This window comes from Ursus arctos, unplaced genomic scaffold, assembly GCF_023065955.2.
Source record: "Ursus arctos isolate Adak ecotype North America unplaced genomic scaffold, UrsArc2.0 scaffold_3, whole genome shotgun sequence".
Lineage (NCBI taxonomy): Eukaryota > Metazoa > Chordata > Mammalia > Carnivora > Ursidae > Ursus > Ursus arctos.
In genome coordinates, this window is record NW_026622985.1 from 89099341 (window position 1) to 89122297 (window position 22957).

General features: G+C 36.4%; 1 protein-coding gene across 4 annotated transcripts in view; it reads right to left on the reverse strand.

The window, feature by feature from the left end:
• Window positions 1-22957, reverse strand: part of BRAF (B-Raf proto-oncogene, serine/threonine kinase) — a 168820-nt gene that overhangs the window by 8320 nt on the left and 137543 nt on the right. For 2 of the 4 annotated variants that reach the window (XM_044388764.3, XM_026512282.4), the window contains 5 exons: window positions 19867-19913; window positions 18938-19056; window positions 15131-15262; window positions 8177-8311; window positions 4486-4639 (listed from right to left, as the gene is read on the reverse strand). In XM_044388764.3, coding sequence (XP_044244699.2) covers window positions 4486-4639; window positions 8177-8311; window positions 15131-15262; window positions 18938-19056; window positions 19867-19913 — 587 coding nt within the window. Of the gene's footprint in view, window positions 1-4485; window positions 4640-5543; window positions 5595-8176; window positions 8312-15130; window positions 15263-18937; window positions 19057-19866; window positions 19914-22957 lie in introns of all 4 variants that reach the window. The other 2 variants (XM_026512272.4, XM_057304059.1) reach the window with 2 other exon arrangements.

Below are 22957 nucleotides of genomic sequence, written 5' to 3' on the forward strand. Positions count from 1 at the left end.
AAGTAATTTGCCTGATATCTCACAGCTAGAAAATGGCACTGTTAAAATGCAAGTCCAGGGGTGTGGGTGGGTCTTAACAATGAACACATCCCTAAATAATTTTCAATAATTACCAATTTGTTTTCCCATTCTGAGTATTACTACTAATTGGACTACAGATAGTGATACTATCTCTTTCTAAGGATTCCTTCTACCAAGCAAGTAACCACGAATTGTGAGTCAAAAGATCAAGGAACGGTAAAAGAATTATTACCTCATATTTACAGTTAAAAAGACTGTGGAGGGAGTGTGGCATTGATGAAAAAAAATAACAGCCACATTATTAAGAGCCCGGAGAGTCAAACATGAAGAATATAACCACAGAGGGCTATTATGCTAACAGGGACTCTAGAAATCTATGAACATTTACACTACCTTTGCTTATGGTTTGAGTACATTATGGTTTGAAAGTTGCTATTTTTTCCACGATTTTAATACGCTTCTTTAAAGCAATTTTCAACATTCTAATTAGTAGTTAATGTATCTTGCAGAATCTAAATCTCATTAAAGAAGTCAATGTGAAAATAGGATTTACTTAGAAATCTTTATTTAAAAAAATGGCTAGACTTTAATCTATTAAGTGAGAATATCAAAAGTGATAAAATTCTACGTCAAATTTTATATGCCACATTAAAAAATAACTTAAAAAAAATCTTCAGATGTCTCCCATTAGTTATAATTAGACACTCCACCTTGTTGTAGTGTTCTATCTACAAACTTAAATGTTAGCCTTTAAAAAAAAAAAATCACAAAACCACCTCCCAAAGTGCAAACTCTTACCAACAAACTCCAGATCAGACACCAATAAAGCCAACCCTGAAGACCATCCTACCATTGTCTACTGCTTCTAATGGAATGCAGTTCTTATTTCATAAATAGACTTCAGGTCCAGGAATAAAACAAGACAAAAAGAACTCAAGAGTTTATGGATCAATAAAATTAAACTCTTTCTATATATGTCCCTGAAATTAAAGAGAAATTTAAGGAAAGGTGGGGTAACAGGCAACGGATCTGCTTTTGGGGAAAAAAAAAAGCACATTCCTTCTTGCATACCTGGAAATCTCTATCCCACCTCCTATCCTATTTCATTTGAGGTAAGAATTATTTGAAGTGAAACATCCAGAATACTATGTGACTTTTGGAAAATCTCGGTATATTAACTTAATTATTGCCTGAAAAATCAAAGGCCAAAGTGAAACTTTTTTTTTTTTTTTTTTTACTTTTCTGGTTGAGAATAACCTAAGTTCTATTTTCCATTTGGCTTTATTTAAGATTAAGGTAGAGAACATTTGGGAAGGCCCTGTGATTTTACATACCTCAAATATCAAGATTTGTTTATTTGAAAGCTAAGGATTTTATTAACTAGTTTTAAGATTCTACATAATTATCTTTTATTCCCAAATTGAATATATTTCAGTGGCTATTATACACATAATTTGCTACATACTTCTTGAAGATAAAATATGCTATGAAAAATCAATTTGCACAGAAATCCATCACTGTTTTAGATGTGGGGGGCAGTCATTTGAAACCTGAGTAAGTCTCATTCCTTCTCTGTGGTGACCTTTCAGGAAGTTTCAAAAGTATGATAAACATTCTGGCACAGACACACTGGACTTCTAAAATTCTTAAGAGAAATTATCACAGGAGAGATGAAATACTGAGTAAAATAAAAAGTGCTCTAGAAATGCTTAATAATTCTCAATCAAATAAGACTGTACCTGGCAAAATGTTTTAGTCATGAAGTCCCCATTTCATAATATTAAAAAAAAAAAAAGCAATTCATTTCCTTAAGTCGAGGAACTCACTTGAGACAGAGGCCATTTAAGCTGGTGTGTTAAGTAGTCCCTATTTAAAGAGGAAAATTTAACTAATGCTTTAGTATGTCAATGGCTAGTACAATACTAAATATCTGAAAATAAACAACCTAAAGCATTTGATTAAATGCTGTGATCCCTAAACTACTTAAAATCAAGAAGAAAAATCGTAGTCCTCATCACTGACTAGTAAAACTTCTAAAATGTAAAACAAATTTTACAAAAAGGGTGCCTGCTGAAAAAGGAAATCAACTTTAATAACAGTATCTGGGGGTTGACGTTTTAGGAGTAAAAGCAGTCAGTTGTAAGAGAATGAGCATCCTTCTGTTTCAATTACCTAGTTAGAGAGGTTAACTCTACATACGGTTAGAAAAATGATGTTTTTCTTTATTTGGAGAATACATCTAAAATGCAGCATAAAACAAACAACAGAAAGGGAGACTACCATATGTCATTCTAATGCTCCCTACTTGTCTTCATCCATGCTACCTAAACATCTCGCCCTGCCAGATTGTTCATGTTCTTCCACCAACGCTTCCAGCGGGCCCAGTGTGGCAAGAAACTACTAGGTGACCCTCTGGAGGCACACTGGAACATGTGAGACGGCATAAAGGAGTTTCTGAGCAGTTCTAAGAGCTCAGCAATGCCCTCTGGCAAAGGAGACTGAAAGTCAAATCCAGACACTGGGGGGCTGGGCAGTGGTCAGTGTGGGGAGTTGTGGGGGGGCCGAAAAAAGGAACGAGCAAAGAAAGGACAATATGAGTGAAGCAAGTACACTGGGGAACTACAGAAAGAGCTGTATCAGTAGGAAGGTCCTTTGACTCTTGTGCCTTAAAATGCCCAAACCTTTCGATATTCCACAGACCAAGGTAAAAACTTCGTTAGCTATTTGCTTGCTAGTCGTGATAAACAAAACCCTATTTAGTAATTACCGATAATCATATCCTTCATATCACTAGAGGATTTAGAAATCCTGCACTTTAATGTTTTCCAACATGTTCCATTCTCTTATGCCTTTCTCATTCTTATTTTTGAAAACATGAGAGAGGTACTTTTCCATTACTCTTGCCTAATTGAAAGGCATGAATCAATTCTGAACAACATGAATGGCGTTATTTCAAACTACCCAAACGAGGGGCAAAGGTATGCCATGCTTCCTACTGAGTTTTCCTGGATGAAATCTCATCCACTCAAATTAATAAAGTATTTAAAAGATTTACTTGTGGCACTTAAAAACGAAATTATCATTAAAGTCTTCCCAATTTTCTTCTTCATTTAAAGGATGGTCTTTACAAAGATGTTGTCTGTGTGCCTGAATAACCCCAAACTGTCAGTTGTATTTAAAAATCATCACAGTTCCAAACTGAATAAATGAAAATGTATTTAAGAGGCTGTCTTTTGCTACCAACTCTGAAGTAGAGGTGGTCATTTCTTTGAAAAGATGACAGTGATACCGCTTCTTTCATTTTTGATTCCCAGTAAGATTTTGGCTCACAGTGGGAATATACTGACTGCCACAGTACAGTCGTTTTCTACATAAGAAAATTTAAGTATTAGAAAGCACTAACAAATATTTCATACTGCGGGCTACAAAAAAAAAAAAAAAAAGACTAGCCTTCACTCATAATAAGAACCTTGCTGGGCAAAGAATATAAAGAGCACGGAAATTTTATGACACATGGATAAAGTGATTGTTAAAACGGGCATCATGAGAGGTAAGTATAATATAAAGTAATAATAATTTTTAAGAAGTCCATTACCTGGTTGCTTGGCAACTAAAGATATCTAAACAAACAAACAAACCCCAAACTTCTCATAGAATTCTGTGAAGCTTTTTTAGGGGAGGAGGTAATAATGCATTTGTAAGGAAATTCAACTTCTACATGTGTAAGACATCCTTAATATATGAGGAAGTATTATTTAAAAGAAACTGCAATTTATAACATTTGCCCACTAAAAATCCCAAATTCAACCATATTACTCATGTCAAACATGCCACTCCTCAGGAATATCTTTGGTTACCTGCACCCATAATTTATAAAAAGAAATTCAGTCTATTAAAGGATATCCATATTTTCCAAATTAGAATAAAAATAGTTACAGAAAAAATATTGCAAATAAAAATAACTTATTCAACTCTAGTGACTTCTTAAATTAGATCTGTCTGGATTGCCTTGCCTAACACAGGCTAACCTACTGTCACCTTCCACCTGCAAATCCATGCACAGGAGTGCTGCTGCTCTTGGGAGTCCCTAATGGACATGTGATAGCTAATAACAAAAGGTGCATGAGAAAAGTTTAATTGAAGTTTAATAATTAGAATAAGCCAGTAAACAAATTTGGAACAGGAAGTAAAGCCTCTGGAAGAGGCACTGCAAATGTTTAGCAATGTCTGTGCATTAAATAAAACGCCTGGGTGTTGAAAATCCAATGCTAAGCTTACATTTTAGATTGGGAAATAATTATATCTAGTCTTTAAAAACCTACACATTCTTTGGTTCGTCTTTTTTTAAAAAAGATCTTATTCAATTTAGCAAATATATAAGCAAACATATTTTCATTTCCTTGGTCCCTACTTCCCCTACACTGGAGCACTCATTTAATTTCTTTCAGTGGACAGGAAACGCACCATATCCCCCTGCCTGGATGGGTGTTTTTGGAGAAGCACAAGCATATAGACTAAAATCCTCTGTTTGGAAGCCAGCCCGATTCAAGGAGGGTTCTGATGCACTGCGGTGAATTTTTGGCAATGAGCGGGCCAGCAGCTCAATAGAGGCGAGAATCTAAAAAAAGAAAAAAAAAAAAAAAAAAAAAAGAAAGAAAAAAAAGAAAGTAGAATGAAAATCTAGGTGGTGTTAATCTTTAAAATCCCCATCATACTTTACAAGTACCTGAAATCTTATACTGTTTTTGGTATTATCCTAAATGTCTGAAAAAATACTGAATAAACTGATATTTTTCCTTACAAAGAAAAGAAAATGACCAAACTCTTATAACTTTAATTTCTGTAAAATGAATGGGGGAAGTAACCTATAGTTAGCTTTTATTTACATCTGAGATCATTTGCCAGCCTCGGAACAGTAAATAATACAAAATTTTAAACCAACTGTATATCTATTTCTCAAAGACCACAGTCCCTTTGGGAAGATGGAGTCAATCAGTAAAGCACTAGATGACTTCACGAACAGAATCATCAGAGCAACTCATTCTTTAAGAAACTTAGTAATGGGAAATGTCTTCCACATACATAATTAAAAGTAGGACCCCAATGACCCACGCTGCTAGTGGCACAGGAGTGAGAAGTGACAGATGACAATCCAAGAGTGGAGAAGACAGCCAAACTACAAATAGACACCAATACACAAAACGTAGAGACTCCGCATAGTTTAAGGTACAGAGAAACGGGTTATGACTCTTAAAGGCAGACAGTATGATAATGGATATTCATAATCATGAGACATACATGTAAAAGGCTTGGCACAATGCCTGGCATATAGTAAGTACTCAATAAAACTTTAGCAGCCATTACTATTATTATTTCTCTGAGCTACCAAAACTTTTAAAAAAGTTAAACTGTAATCTGTATGATTAGTATAAGGCAAAGAAGCAATGTTACAAAACATTTTAAATTACAAGCATAACACACAAATAAAAATTCAAATAATACAGAAAAAGTATAAGTCCTACCTTCCAGGGGTAACCACTGTTAAAGAGTCTATACTTTCTTCTGGACCTTTCCTATGCATAAACATGCACATATGAAAACAGAGCCCATCCCCACCCTCATCACCATTTAAAGTGGTATCATACACATATTTTTCTGCATTGCTTTTCTTTCCCCTCACTAACATCCACGCCATCTAGACAGCTACCCTGATCTTTATGTCTTTAATATTTCCTATTATGGTATGCGTTTTTTATATATCTGAGCACTTGTGGAAGCAGGTTCTGTAGCATACATTTTTAGGAGTGGAATTACCACAGCAAAACTATATATATTTTATGTTTATGAATTCTACCAAGTCCTTTCAAAAGGCCAAACTAATTTACATTCCCAACAACACTGTTAAAAAATTTAGATGGAGGGCCCTTCCTTACTTCCCAACACTGTTCCCAATGCTGGATATTGCCAATCTGAGAGAGAAAATCAAAACGCATTTCACTGTTACTCTGTATTTCACTGACTGTCACAGAACTTCTAACATCCTGAATTTATTCACCATTTATATTTCTTTGTGAATCACCAGTTCATATCCTTTGCTCATTTTCTATTGTTTTTTTCACTTATGGATTTGTAGGAGGCCTTTGGATAATACCAATATTTGTACTCTATTATACATGCTACAATTATTTTTTTGTGTTTACCTTACAATATTATTTTTATTATATAGAAGTTTAAAAACTTTTAATGTAGTCTGATTTTCTATCTTTTCCTTTATTACTTCTGGATTTTGTCTCTTGCTTATTAGGAGAGCCTTTCTACCTCAAGGTTATAAAAATGACTTCCAATTTCTTAGTTTTGTTTTTTACATATAAATCTTCAGCCATATGAAATTTGTGTTTGTATATAGTGTGAAGAGATCTTATAAGGAAAAATAAAAAATAATGCTTAAAAGGAGTAGCCTTCAATAATCTGAAAAATTCAGATATGCATTTCATTTTCTGATACCATGCAAAGAATAAAATGTTACTTATATTTAGAAATATGAACATTTTGTCCCCTTTAAAACCACTTTTAAAGTGGACCTACAGGGGTGCCTGGCAGGCTCAGTTGGCAGAGCAGGCAACTCTTATCTCGGGGTTGTTAAGTCTGAGCCCCATGATGGGTGTAGAGATTGCTTAAAAAAATAAAATCTTAAAAAAAAAAAAAGTGGGCCTATGGATATAATTTGCACTATTAATGTACACCGAGCATGTTAAACAGGAAACTCTAGTACCTGGACTATGAAAAGAGAAAGTGGTGCAGGGTCCTGCTGATATTGGCCAACAATACTGGTCCTTTCACTTTGATAGTCTTAAGCCAGTGGTTTTCTGGGTTAAAAAAAATTACTCTTCCTCAAAGAAATAGTAATTTAGAATTCCAATATGTAAAACATGTACCTACCCACCCTGAGAAAGCCCCTGAGAGACTTGTTAAAATTATAAATTCTATCTTTAATTCTTTACATAGGAATAAAAGATTCACTCGTTCCTGTAACAGTGACTTCTGCCTGAGAGAACAAGCTAGGAGTGGGTATTCAAGAGCACAGTAAGGTTCATAAAAGGCCAACTCAATAATTATGGTAGCTGAGTAATTACGGGAGTCAGCCCTTCCCACCTGAAAACTGTACTGATTTATCAAGATCCATTTATATAGGACTGTCCAGAACTTCATGAGCATCATAAAAAACCGAATTTATATTACAATATCTACAGAACCTAAACTTTCTAAGCTTGTTCAGGTACTTAGTTTCAGTTCAGGAGGCTTAGGAAAGACTGTTAACTTAAGGGCTTTAGCCTTACACCATGAAAGAAAAAACAATGGTAATTTTCCAAGAATGAGAGAAAGGCAGACAGTGCCACCAGGTGCCTTTTCTTTTTCCCCGAGGTGGAAATGGTCCTCCAAAAGACCCAGTATTAAAGGGAAGCTTGGAATTTGTTTGTTATACCACCAGGAAGAATTAAGGCAGCAGTTCTCAAAGTGTAGTCTGTGGAAAAACTATTTTCATAATAACACCAAGGTATTATTTGCCTTTTCTACTATCATTATTTTACAAGTGTAAGTGGAGTTTCCAGAGGCTAAATGATGTAAAATATTGCAACATAATGAATGCAGAGAATCCAGATGTCTTCTTTTTGTAGAGATTTGAAAAAAAAGTAAAACAATGCCATTCTTTTTACTAATTCTGTTGTCTGGGAAAATACAGTTCTTTTTCATAAAAACATTAACATCTAATGATTTTTTAAAAATAAACATAAATATTTTTAAAACTTACTTTTAATTTCTAAAATGGCAACTATTATTTATATAAACAAAAGCTCTTTGGGGGTCTTCGATAATTTTTAAGGGTGTAAAAGGGTTGTGAGACCAAAAAGTTTGAGAGCTGCTAGACAAAAGCAAAGTCCTTCTGAATATTTTGTACTGGGATTCCGAGTTTTTAGATGTCCCACCATTCAACCTTTATATAATCGTCTTTAAGTAATTACTTATCTGCTGCCTGCACATAATCACATGGAATCCAAATCCACAAAATACAAACTGTGTCCTCTAGAAACTATTTAAAAATCTGCATCTGAGTATTAGTCTGTCCTCTTAGGTAACACATAAAGCTGCTTCTTACTTGGGGAAAGAGTGGCCTCTCATCTCTTTTCTTTTTTAGGCACTCTGCCATCAATCTCTTCATGGCTTTTGGACAGTTACTCCGTACCTTACTGAGATCTGGAGAAAGATATCCTCGTCCCACCATAAAAATTATCTGGGGAGAGAAAAAAAAAACAAAAAACAAAAAACAAATCATACAACCTTGGTAAGTTGAAAAATACGTAAACATTGAAAATTCAACAAGCTGTGCATTTATGTGTACTTTTCTGCATGTACACTGTACTGCAATAAAAAGTGAAGAAACACAATGCTAGGATTCTGATTCCTATACATCATATTGTGGGGAACCGCTACTTAACGGGCTGTAAGCTGAAATCTTCAGGACCTGTGGAGTATTGTAAATGTCTCCCAATGGCTCCCCAGGCTTCCAGTCTCTCCTTATGCAATCCATTCCCCACTGCCAGGGTAATCATGAGACACACGTTGGATTGTGCCTCTTTTTCTACTTACAAAAGTAACTTATTGAGTAATTATTGGGCATCACATTAAGTCCCTTATATATATGTAGCAGGAACCAAAAAAGTTAACCTTTTAGCAGTTGTTTTGGCATCTGCATTTTAAATTTGTTTGCCGAGGGAATGGAAGAAATGGGGCATTTAGTTATGTAGGTCTGAGAATCAGAGCCTCCTCTGAAAAAAAGAAGGTAAACCACTTGGGAATTAAATTTTCTATTTAATAAAATAAAAAGGCTTGTCTTCCCTGGGTGCAAAGATGTACATTTTTTATGATTTCTTAATTTTTAATTTTTGGCTCTTTTGAGAAGGGACAGGAACAGACTTTAGGAGTCTTGGGACTCTGTAAAGAGAGGGGTTTTGAGCTAAGAGGGAACGGGTCCAACAGCACAGACTATAAGCTAGGTGGAGAGAGCTAGTAAGAGATCTCCTATTGCAGACAGAGTAGAGCTTATAAACTTTAGGAACATTCAAATCTGATATCCTAACTTTATGTTATTTCCTGTTTGGTGCTGTAGTAACTTTTGTTGATCTATAAGCTGATTTGCCTGAGCTCCACTAAAGTGTAAAGCTTATCCCCCTTTCCCATCTCCCCTGTCAGAACTGCCCTTCTCCTACTTTATAAAAGGCACACCTTATTACCCACATGAAATTTAACTATAGTATACATGGCTCCAAGGTGTAAAACGGCTGGAGTATACTTCCAGATAGTGGTATCTAACTAGGCTCTAATGAATGGCTAACAAATCCCTTTGTAAGACAGCTGGTTTCCAATTCTTTGCTTTCAGTAAAATTAACTGAATAGCAGCTAATTATAATATATACTGACACGTTACTATGTAATTTTTGGTACATTATAGAAATGAGTTCAAATGACTGAGTGATATGTGTATGGTAAAGAATTAATCTTGCCCAGAGAGAGGGCTGGCCTTTGCCTTTGGCCTGTGGGAGGTAATCCCTAAACCTTTGGAATGTCCTGCCTGATAAGAGTCCTTTTGTTTACGTGCGGTCCTTGGGCTATGCCAGATAGTCTATGCTATCAAAGTGATTTATAGAAGGGATGTTGAGTCATGTAGTATCAGCTAAAACTATGGTCAGCCACAGAGGTGGTCAACCATATTGACTGAATCCAAGCCCCGGTGATAACTCCAGACTCAACTGAGTTGGTTCGCAATACTCTAAAGGTGTCACACACTGCTGCCAGGAGAATTCAGTGCTGTCCACAGTGACATTGGGAGAAGACAACTGGGACCTCCACATGTGGACCTCTCCTGGATTCTGCCCTATATGCCTCTTCCTTGGCTGTTGTAAAAAGGGTAACTCGAAGTACTAACAACCTGGAGGGAGTTCCAAGACTTACTGCATGGCTGAATCTGAGTGTGGTCTTAGGGACCACTGACCTATGCATATGGGTACAACGAACACCTGACTTTCCCATCTTTGTATCTACTTCAACAACAGTTCTCAGTGCTTACTTTTTTAAAAATAAAACAAGTAAAGGAACTGATGCTAAGTCCTACCTCATTTTAGCAAAAGCCTATTTATCCACAAATACATGAATGAACTGAAGAGGAAAGAAAAGCTTCATGTTGTTCATTAAGACGCATACTTCCAATAAAATTTTACCTTCTATGTTTCTATATATCAACACTTACATTATTTTCATCAGTTATACATTAAACATTATTAACAACAGTATAATACAGAATTTTAAAAACTAACATTCAAAGACTAAAGTCACAGGAAAGATTTTTTTAAAAATTCTAAATTTAAATACATATTTTTTGTTGCAGAAATGTAACTTGAGTGATCAGTAAAAGCCTTGAAAGCATAAAATATGTTTAAAATGTTTCTTCAAAAACTTCCAAAAATTAAAGAATCTATTTTTTAAACAAGCGATGGTACGTATCAAGTCAGAATGACTTTTAGATTTTACTGGATACATCGATAAGAAAGATACAATGGCTTTATTTTGGAAATCACGTTCCTTGCAATTACTTAAACTTTATTAAAGGGAAGACTTACCTGGATAATTCATGTATAGAAGATTTAAGTGGCACAGACACGATAAAATGAGTAGTACAATTTGAAATTATGGGACTGACTGGTTACTTTCATTCTCAACTCACATCCGGCCCTCCCGGCATGTTCGCCCCTTCGTTCACTCGTCTCTGTTACTGGGGCACAATGTCTGCTCATCACCCCCTGCACTGCGTCAACAGATTGGTAAAACTCCACTAACAACTCGGCCTGTGTTTTATTCATCTTTGCATCCTTCTCTATCCCACAGTGCTTTGCATATAGCTTTGAAAATTTCTTATTGAAATAATTCGTGTGTTGATAAGACACCGGTACTTATTATTTCCTATCTCTTGTCTCTTGAGGTCTTACGCTTAGAACACAGCCCCCAGGGGGAAAAACAAAAAAGAATCCAGCCACCAGGCTATAACCAAGACCATGCTTTCTATGAAGAAGTCCTCACAGAAAGGCCCATTTGGAGAACTGAGGCCCCTGGCCCTTGGCCCTGACTGAGCTTCCAGTGGACAGCTAGCACCACACCTTGTAGGGTATGTGAATGAATCATTTTGGAAGTGGATCCTTTAACACCCAATGAATGTACCCGTAGGCAATACCACATGACACAGAAATAAAACTTCCTTACTGACAGCAGCCCAAGCTGCAGACTCATAATTTGCTTTAGAAACTACATTTTGGGTGCTTTATTATACAGTAACAGTAACTGAAATATATTAAAATAAGACAAGAGTTATGTTATTTTCTTCTAAGATGACATAGCACTTCTGCTCTAAGAAAAGAAAGAGTGTCAATATACTCAAATGAGTGCCTTATTAATCCCAACTTAGAAAAGCTGCACTGAAGAGGGAAGATTAGTGTGATTACAGAGTGAAATAGAAGGATAAAGAGGGGGAAAATGACAGCAATTTCTCAGACTTCAGTACTAGAGTAAGGAAAACAAAAGGCACGCTATTCTGCAAAGTAACATAGGGATGGCCATCCCCTGAGGAGCTAAGAGATGTGCTTGAGGAAAGAATCTGATCTTTATAACTACAAGGAATTCTTTAGTCCAATTTCTTATTTTTATAAATGGGGGGAAAAAAAGACACCTGAAGAGGTAAAGTGACCAGGTCGTGCAGGTCATGAGTCCAAGGTTGGTCTTTATATCAAGCTGCTTAACCAGAGTCCTGCTTTAAATTTACAGGAAAAAGCTGCCATCTCAGAATATGGGGCGGGTGTGTGTGTACAGGAATGGTTCCTATGGTGCACAGTAAAGACGCAGTTGTCCTACCCCCCTAAAAAAGAATATTCCTAAATTTTCAAACAGAAGTCCAATCTGAGAGCCACAGAGATCATAGTGAAAGAAAAAGAAAAATCAAATCAAGGGGATAGATGGACCAAAGCCTGGGATTACTTCATTGAAGATAACTAGAGTTACTAGAGGGAATTCCATGGAAAGTGCCATTTGAGGAAAGCAGACTAAGAAGCAATGAAGTAGACTGGGGGTGATAGGAAGAGTGTATCATTCTTCTACCTCCTTTTTCTTCAACAAACACCCAACTTGGTTTTAGAATGGCAAATTCCAGAAGACTCTAACTATACTACCAGAAAGAATTAACTAGTAAAGGCCTTACCCTTCTGTTGGTCACTCACTTACTTCTCTCATGGAGAGTAAGCCCTTGCCACATCATTTATTATATTCCCATGGAAGACAAAAGCACCTAAAATGCCAAGAAATAGATGAGTGCGGAACTCTGGGATGCTTTTATCCATATTTTGGAAATAATAATACCTGTTTCCAAAATTTAATTTTATTACTTCATTAAAACAAACGTATTCACTGGATTTCATCCATATCTTAGATTAATAAATTTTTATTTGTATTCTCTATGATAAATCAACTAAAACTAAATTAGAATTCCCTAGTAATTCCTGTAGAAAAGTAAAATGCAGGGTGCCTGGCTGGCTCAGTTGGTTAAGCGTCCAGCTTGATTTTGGCTCAGGGCATGATCTCAGGGTCGTGGGATTGAGCCCCAAGTAAGGCTCTATGCTGAGCGGGGAGTCTGCTTGAGACCCTCTCTCCCCCTCTCCCTCTGCCCCTCCTCTTGTTCATGCTCTCACTCTAAAAATAAATAAATAAATCTTAAAAAAAAAGTGGGGTGCCTGGGTGGCTCAGTCGGTTGAGTGTCTGCCTTTGGCTCAGGTTGTGATCCCAGGGTCCTGGGATCAAGCCCCACATTGGGCTCTCTGCTCGGCGGGGGCCTGCTTCTCCCTCTCCCTCTGCCTACTGCTCCCCCTGCTTGTGCTGTCTCTGTCAAATAAGTAAATAAAATCTTAAAAAAAAAAAAAAGTAACATGCAAAGGAAAAGTAAACATGGCACAGGGTATGATGTCATATGGTTGAGTTAATGAGTCTATAAAAGGCAGAGCACAGGAAGCTTGCAAATTAGAAACGTTGTGGCTATTCTGACTGCCATCATCAGATCGATCATCTCAGTTATCTAGGATCTGTCACAAGTCCAGTAAATGCAATGTTTCCATTATGTTCCTTAGCTAGTAGTTTCGTCTACCTCGAACCTAAGTTTCATGCAGGCTTAAAATATCAGGTAATTAGGAGCCAGGTTACAGATTTTTTTAACACTCAGAAGTAAGATTCAACATTCTAAAGCTATGTAGTGATTAGAAAAACCAAACAAAAACTAAACAATGAGCTTTGTGCTGACTTGGGTAGAAACACATTTATTTTTTAAAAAAATTTAAGGACTTTATTCATTTACTTGAGAGAGAGACAGAGATAGTGACAGAGAGCATGAGCTGGGATAAGAGGGAGAAGCAGGCTCCCCGCTGAGCAGGGAGCCGAACGCAGGGATCCCAGGACCAGCCAAAGTCAGACGGTTAACTGACTAAGTCACCCAGGTGCCCCGAAACATAGTCATTTAAAAAAAATTCTTGCACTATAAAATCAGGACCACTCTGGGTAAGGGGGCATATGGTGACTCAGTAAGTATACACAAAGTACATGACAAATGAGATTACTCCTCTGAAACCACAGGATAACTGAAGTTCTTAGTAAGAAAGATAACTCAGAGGTATTACCAAAAAGATCGAGAGTTGAGCTGATGACCAAAACACACACACTACTTAAATGAAGTAATATATTTATACATTAAAAACCTTCACTTCATTAGATTAAGAGGTTATGATAAAACACATAAAACATTCACACTTTTTTTTTTAATTCTTTGGATTGGTAATTCTCAACTTTGGTATATATCAAAATCACCTGGGAAACTTATTAAAAATGTAAGTGCTTGGATCCTACTCCATGGAACTAGAATCTGCTCCAGTACCTCCATTTTTTATTTATTTTTTTTGAGGGGGGGGGGAGAGAGAGAGAGAGAGAGAGAGAAAGCGTGCACGCACAAACCTGAGTGAGCCTGGGGGGGGGGGAGGAGCAAATGGAGAGAGAGAATCCCAAGCAGATTCCACGCCCAGCACAGAGCCCGATGTGGGGCTCAATCTCATGATCCTGAGATCATGACCTGAGCTGAAATCAAGAGTCAGATGCTTAACAGACTGAGCCACCCAGGCACCCCCAGTATCTCCATTTTTAAACAAATTATCCAGGTAACTCTGAAGCAAACCACAGCATAAAATATAAATATTATTTAACCACAGTTTATACGGTTGACCATCGTTTTCTAATATATTAACAGTGGAACCGCTGTAATCTGTACACACACACACACACACACACACACACACACTTTTTAAATCCTGAGGTACACAATGTAATAATGTCAGTAAAGACAATTCCTTTTTCTTGGTCTGTGTTAAAGTCCTGGTGAATTGAATGTGGCTGGGATAGAAAAGGCAAAGAGCTGCATGAGGTTCTGGGAGGGACTTTGGGGTAGGACTCAGAACAGAAACTCAAGAAGAAAGAACTAAAAAATCCCCTCCTACCAGAATCCTCGTTATAGAAAAATGAAAGCATGATACATTAGTCTTCCCATTTACCTAGTTTTAAAAATCAGAAAAAAAAGGAGAAACCTTAATAATTTTAAAAGAACTGGATATAAAGAAGTGCATAGCTGAGCGCCCGCTCAGCACAACCTGTGACAGCATAGAAGGCACAAAGCCCAGATGCCGCGGCAGCACTTCTTCCGGTTTGTGTGGTCAACACACGTGAGTGACCTCCACTGCGGCAGCTCTAGTGTCTAGTCAGAATATCAGGAACTGCGCTCCACACTTGGCACTGACATTTCAAGGAAGGCCTTACATGCTGCTATCACTGCCAACAGTCCACCAAAGGTTTCCAAAAGGGGTAACAAAGATCCAGATACCCGTCCTTCATGCCTACTCAGGACTCAACACTTCTTTTCCACAACAAACTGGAGTCTTTATACAAATAGCAAAATAAACCCCAAGAGACGGTAACTATTTACCTGGTCCCTGTTGTTGATGTTTGAATAAGGTAACTGCCCGGTCATCAATTCATATAGAACAATCCCAAATGCATAGACATCTGACTGAAAGCTATATGGGTTTTTATCTTGCATTCGGATCACTTCTGGTGCCTGTTAGAACACAAAAAGAAAAATATTCTTGTTTATTCTTCAACTAAAAAGACTGAAAAGCAAATTATTACAATTCCCAGAACAATGCTTTTGTCATTAAATAATCCATCTAATATGCAATCAATTCTCTTACTAATGGGCAAAGAAATAAAACCGATTAAGAAAAAAATGCTCGGTAAGCTCTGAAAGAGGTAGTATTACCTGAGATTTCACATACATTGCTAAGACTTTATAATTTTATCAGCCATCCTCTTTCTGCACAAAATACTGTCATTGCTATCTGAATCCTTCCCAGGACTAGCCCTATCAAGAATCAGTTCCCGTTTCCCGTTCCTGATTCAGTAAAGACATACCAGACCTGTGGTCCTAACATGTTTGGGAGTACAACCACTATGCCTTAGAATTTAAGTATTCCCATTGGTACAATGGTTCTCGTCTCAGGGTGCCTTTGACAATACTGGTAAAACTTCAAGACTGACAAACTCAAACCCCTTTCCTGCTTCCAAAAGCATTATCAACATGCCATAGATGCTTTATTAACGAAAGCGAGAGGCAGAAGTCGATATAGAAGATGGTATGAAGAATCATGGCCTCTTGCTTCTTGGGCAAAGACACAGACCAAACCATATTTGTTACATTTTTACACATTTTACTCACTGTACTCTACCACTTAATTTCTTATTGGCTGTGTTCATTAAATACAATAAATGGTCAGCTAAATATAAACTTAAAAGAGTTCTTTCACCTTGCATCTGCTATATTGTTTCATTCGAAGAACTGATTGACTAGAGAAATTGCAGAGTGTAAGTAAAAGCTCTATGAAAGCATAAACCTGAACCGACTGCATAAATGGCTGGAGGACATGGGACAAGATTCCTGGTCACTGGTCAGACTATCTCATAAGGCGGGCAATGGCACTCAGCCTCACCTGCAAATCACAATCACCTGTGTACTCTTTAACCTCTCAATGTCCAGACTACATTCCAGCCCAATAATATAACAACAGAATCTGGGGATGGGATCCAAGCATTACTGATTTTTACAGCTCCCCAGATGATTTTAATGTCCAACCAAGGTTGAGAACCACTGACAGAAGATGTGTAGGAGATCCTGATGAAGGATGGGGGGTGAAGGAGAAGACTTACTTTTGTCAAACATTTTATTGCTGACTGCTTTTAGTAATACAATACAAAATAAACCATATACAACTGTGATGTGATAAACAAGTTAGAATACTGAGAGGCTGGTTATGACGCAGGCATAATTTAAAAAAAGCCAGAACACAATTTTGAGAGGAACAGAGTAATAAATCAGTTGAGGAACTAAACATCTTTTTAAAACTTAGTTTTACCTCTACTGTTGTTGGTAGATGGCTTGATGAAAAGTTGTATGTCATCTATTTACAAGAAATGCATGATTGATCCTCAATTAATTTAGTGCTTTAATTTGAAAAAATTTTCATAAAGATTTCTTTCCCCTCTAAGAAATATAAAACAAAGTTGAGAAGAATTCAGAGAATTACATAACCTTAGTTCTGACCAAACTCTTCTTTACTAGTGTATGGATGCTCCGTATTTGTTTTTGAAGGCAGTATCAACCCAAAAGGATTTATTCAACATTTAAGTGTACTACTGGCTAATCTCTTATATTAGAGCTCAGCTTGATGGAATAAAGGATGAACCAATCTACCTAGGTACCAACAAAAAATAAATTAGAAGAAAATATAAAACTTTATGTATAATGATCTGCTAACTGTATAAACTAAGGTTTTTGAAAAAAGGACAAACTTGGAAACATAACTGAATCTCTCTACCACACTAGTTAAAATAAACACACCTTCGTTTCTTTTTAATTTTAGGTTTTACAATTTCAGTACTTGTTATCTGCCAGCCTGGCCCTTCCTAGGGTACACTGCTATCTTGTAACAAGATGTGTGCCTTAAAGGTGCATGAGATCCAGATTACAATGATTAATAAGCCTCTTGTTTGTAAAATGATTAAAACAATTAAAACATATTAAAGAAACAAACCTAGCTAGCTCTTAATTACTGAACCTTAGAAACAAAAAAGGCATTAGAAATCCACTAGTCCAACCAACATTAAAGATGGAGAGACGTGGAGGAGGTTAAGAAACGTGCAGGCCGAGAATCAAACAAGAGCACTAGAGTACAGATCTCCTAAGTCCAATGTGCCCCTTTCACCTTGTCACTTGGCTCCACTCGTTTTTTTTTTTTTTTTTAATTTAAATTCAATTAGCTAAGGTATAGTACATCATTGGTTTTTCATATAATGTTCAATGATTCATCAAACTGGGTGATGGGCATTAAGGAGGGCATGTGATGTGATGAGCACTGGGTGTTACACTCCAATTATTATTACAAGAAATCACAGCTGAATTTAACCCTATGTTTACTTGACTAATTCACAGTTTATCTTGGAACTCTCCTCTTGGAGACTGCTACAGATCAGGGAATTTATGCAAACATGGCTTCAAGAGCCCTTGCAGTTCTTCTGTTTCCAGCAGTGTATCCCAAAGACTTAGAGCAAATTCAATTATTTAAAGTTTCAAATTGCACTAACAGTTTGTGGACATTCTGTATTCAGCTGAGAGCAGCGGTTCTCAAACTTTTTGGTCTCAGGACTCTTAGTCTTGAAAATTACTGAGGACCCCAAGGAACTTTTATGTGGATTACATAAAATATTATCATATTTAAACATAACCGGGAAACTGTTAAAATATTTAGTAATTTCATAAATAATAAAACAACAGCCATTAGATGTTAACACAGATCACCCATTTTTAATGAAAAGTGTATTTTCAAAACCAAAGAAAGTTCAGTGAGAAGAACAGTACTGTAATTCTCTGACAGGTTAACAGCAGCCAGCTCTGGTCACATATTTGCTTCTGCATTCAATTTGTTGTGATATGTCACTCTGGTAGAAGAATATGAAGAAACATCTGCTTTCATACAGGCATGACCTTGGGGACCTCCAAAAGGGTCTTAGGGCCCCTTTTGAGAACTGCTAGCTTAGAGGATGGTTCCTATATCTGCCCTTTTCACAGCCTGCTGAAAGTAACAGCACAGACGTTTTCCTTGCCTTCTTTTCCACAAAGTGGAAACAGGAATAAAGAAAAAGCAAGAAAGAGCTATGCAGGGCAGCACGTGACTGACAGTGTTAAAATTTTTTTTTTTTTTTTTTTTTGGTCTTTCATTCCCAGCTGCCCCATAATTACAGGTTCTTTCTAGTCTAAAGGAAGTAACTTTCCAGTTTAGGCTTAAGTAAGATTGTGAAATAGCCTCTCTCTTAAAAGGAGTAGTTTTCTCAGTAAAACCTTAGTAATTGCTGCAGATCATACCTGCTGAAATCGCACACTTGTTTTTTCTTTTGGGAACAGGGTACACAGAACATTTTGAACACAAAATATTTTAAAGAGACAATTCTGGATAAAATTTAAACAGTGTTTATAAAATACGTATTTTTTGTTTGAAATATACTGAAACTGGTTTCACAATACTCTTTTTAAAGATAAAGAAAAATAAGATCAACATTGACTTTTGTGAATACTGGGAATTATGAAAATACTACAGTTGAAACCTTCAAAGATTTTCTAGTAACTCAGCAGCATCTCAGGGTCCAAAAATTTAATTAATGGAGAAATAGCCTCAATTCTTACCATCCACAAAATGGATCCAGACAACTGTTCAAACTGATGGGACCCACTCCATCGAGATTTCACTGTGGCTAGACCAAAATCACCTATTTTTACTGTGAGGTCTTCATGAAGAAAAATATCTGAGGTGTAGTAAGTAAAGGAAAACAATAGATCTCATTTTCCTAGCAACGCAAGCATTATAAAAATTTTAGGTAAGAGATCTAGTTTCTAGAATTCTGTAATAGGATTTTCTTTTTTTGGTACAATTGATATTCCTTTAAAAAGTATAATACTTCATATTTCCCCTTAAAGTTAATGAATATGTTTTTAAAAATATGGTTCTATTTGGCTTATGTGACCTGCTTTTAAGATTTTTGAGGCTTGAAATGTGGTAGGATGAGGTGAGGTGCTTTCCTACCTACGTTTACAGGAAACCCCGAAACTAATCTTTAGTAACATAGACCCAGATATGCTTTTGGCACTGCTGGGAAAGCAACAAAGGTTCTTCATTGCAATGAAGTTGGTTGGCAGATAGGGGCTTGATCTGGGTTTATGGAAGAAGAAGAAACATTATATTTTTCTCACCTCATTGTTACGTAAGTTAGAACCTTCAGTTACATCTCAACTACTGCAGAGCAGCGTCAGAGCACCGAAAGAAACGAGCAGATAGCTAGCCATTTTACGGTGCTGACAGGATGTAAGCACGCAATCATAAGAGTCCTACTATCATAAAGACTTGGTAGATTTTTTGGTAATGCTCCAATGTTCAGAAACCAAAAGCATGTTGTAGTACCCTGCTTTACTATGCTCTCATGCAAACCCGTTCATTAATTCTCTTTACATTATATTGAACTTAGCAGGAAAACTGTTTTTACATAATGTGAAGACAAAATGCAGAAGAAAAAGTCAGGATGTTTTCAAACGTCGCAGACAAATTTCAGGAAGGATACTATTACTCTTGAGGTCTCTGTGGATGATTGACTTGGCGTGTAAGTAACTGAAAAACAAAACATCATTTTAACCTGAGTAGGGGTAAAGACTCTGGCCTCAAAATCTATAGAACATAATTTAGGGGTGTAAATAAAGACTTATTCAAAATCATGATACAATTGCAAACTGTACATTGTGATAACCCTTTACATAAGAAATCTTAAAATAAACTGTAAATGAATTTAGGATTATAGGAACATAGTACTATTATGGTACAGCTCAAACCGTGTGTTCTATTAAGACTTTGCTTTATCTTTTACTATTTACCAATACAAACCTTTCACTCCCGTCAAGCCTATTTATCCATGTCCTTTAAATATACCTTGATATTTAATCCCACCTCTGCAATCAATGCTCCCCTCCCAAACCCAACCCCAAATTAGCTTTCATTCTATTCTCCACTTATTCATACCTATCCTTTAAGACTGAACATACACTCTAATTCCTGAATGAAGCTTTGCCATGACTAACTCAACTGAAAGTGATCTTTCACTGTTGAGTTATAGCGTAATTATTGTAACAGCTTGATTCATGTATTTTTTTCCCTGTGCCTATGGCTCACTTTCTTTTTAGAAGTAAACTCCACTAGAATATTCAAATTTGATTGATAATTTTAAAGGTAGTGTTGTACATTCTTAAAGTAACTTAAAAATATGGGAGCTTTACCACACATGCTAATCATTTAATTAGTCTTCCAATTAGTTACTAATGGCCACAGTAAATAACCCTGTTGTTGATTAGTTTAAAATAGTGTATAATAAGAGGAAATTAAATAATGGAGAATAAAATAAATTTTCAAAACAAGCAAACAAAAACAGTGAGGAGCAAACCTGCTACATAATGTCCAATGAATCTATCTTAAAGTCAATGATAAGTTTAAATTATCTATGTTACCCCTAAAAACTGTTTCAGTTGAGTTCACTGAGGGTAAGAGCTGTGCCTAGTTTATTTCTGTTTAATCTCCAGTGCCTAGCACAGTGCCTGGCATGTGGTACGTATTCAACATGTCTGTTGAATCAACTGCAATGAAATGCATACAATATCCTAGAAAGTTATTTTTCTTCGTTTAATACTGGAAAGAACAGATATATGAGACATCCAAAATTTGACAATGACCATTAGGAAATAAATTTTGCTTTAAAATGACACTGTAAAGTCCAAATGGTATAGATTCATAATAATTAAGCTTTACTCATGCTTTCTCATCTTCATGTAAACTTCCTCATTCTCCCAGATACCAAGATTTTGAAACTTTCTTCTCAGATAAAATTTTCATTTCAAATGACTTTTGATACAGAGGAACCCCTTCTCCTCCAATTACTCTCCTACATCACTGTTTATTTCCTCTACAGCATCTACCACACTCTAAGATTCTCTCGTTGTCATGACTTCTTAAGCCCAGTCTTGTCCCACTACATCACATGGTCTCTCTGAGGTTGGAAGAAAATGTGATATCAGTTATAGGTCTCATTTGCTTAAAAAGTTCTGCAGTGACACAGAATGGTACAGATGGAGAAACAGGAGTCTCAATCACAAGCTTTTTCAAGATGGGGAGACCCTGTCTCCATTAGAAAGAAAGGGGAACAAATGGTCATGGTATTCAGTGGTGGAGCTCGGTGCTTTGGTCAGAGATCTGGTATTTAGTGCATAGAACAGGTGTTGGTCTTCGAAAAGAGATTCTGACTCCTTTGAAATTAATAACGGCAACAAATAGGTGGTAGATATGAATATATGGAGAAATGATGATGTTATAAGGGAAGATAAAGGTGTTCTTGATGGTGTCAATCTTTTCAACAAACCTGATACAAAGAGATATAACAAGAGCAAGGCAGACAGCAATTAACTAGAGGGTTGAGGAGAAAAAAAATTTTTTTTAAAGATTTTATTTATTTGACAGAGAGAGAGACAGTGAGAGAGGGAACACAAGCAGGGGGAGTGGGAGAGGGAGAAGCAGGCTTCCCACTGAGCAGGGAGCCTGATGCGGGGCTACATCCCAGGACCCTGGGATCATGACCTGAGCCGAAGGCAGATGCTTAACCACTGAGCCACCCAGGTGCCCCTAGGAGAAAAAATTTGACCAGGAAAGGACTAGATAATTAGCAAGATATGAATACGATTACTGAGCTAGTGATATAATGTTAGTAGAAGCTGGACAGCATAAATCTACTATAGGCTAAAGTTGCATATAGCTGCAACTTGAAATAGCACACCTTATCCTTGTGTAATCCTTTGTTTACAAACTACTTTCCTAACTTTTATTTCATTTAATAATTCTCTTTCTGTAGCATCTCTGCAATAAAAGCAGTGAAAAAGCAGAAATCCAGGTCTATATAATGGATGGTTCAAAAGAAAAGGTACTCAAATTCCCCAGATGGAAAAATGGAATGAGTATAATTTCTCATATTCTCTACATGATATAATGTTCCAGAGTAATTACTACCCTATATAATTCTATATAGGCTGACACTAAAACATAATTTTCTAAGCACCAGTCATAATGAAAGCTGCCAAAAGACACATAACTGGTTGAGGGTAGGGAACAAGAAGAAATTAACTTTACTACAGATGATACAGAAGTGTATCCATTATTTCGGGCAATTAAACTGGAGCCCCTTTTTAACTTTTCTAAGATGTTAAAGAGAAACTTCCAGGTTTATAAAAGCAGCAGGAAAAGAAAAACCATGCTATAAACCAAATGAATATCATATCCTTTTGATAGGCGTCTCTTAGGAGTTTCCTTCCTTGAAAAAAAAGTATCCACCTACAGAATCATTTAATCTGAAAGCTGGGCAATCATCTAGTAAAATTTGTTCTTTCTACTTCTTTCAAGTTATTATCCAAGATTCAGCTGTTTTTCTTTTTATAGCTTAATATGATGTTCCAAGAGTAAATACAATACTCTAGATTTGATCTGATCAACATAAACTATAGAGTGACTCTCATCTTAATTTCTCCTTGAATGTAAGACCTGAAACCATGAAACTCCTAGAAAAAAAACATAGGTAGCAAGCTCTTTGACAATGGTCTTGGTAATGATTTTTTGGGGTTTGA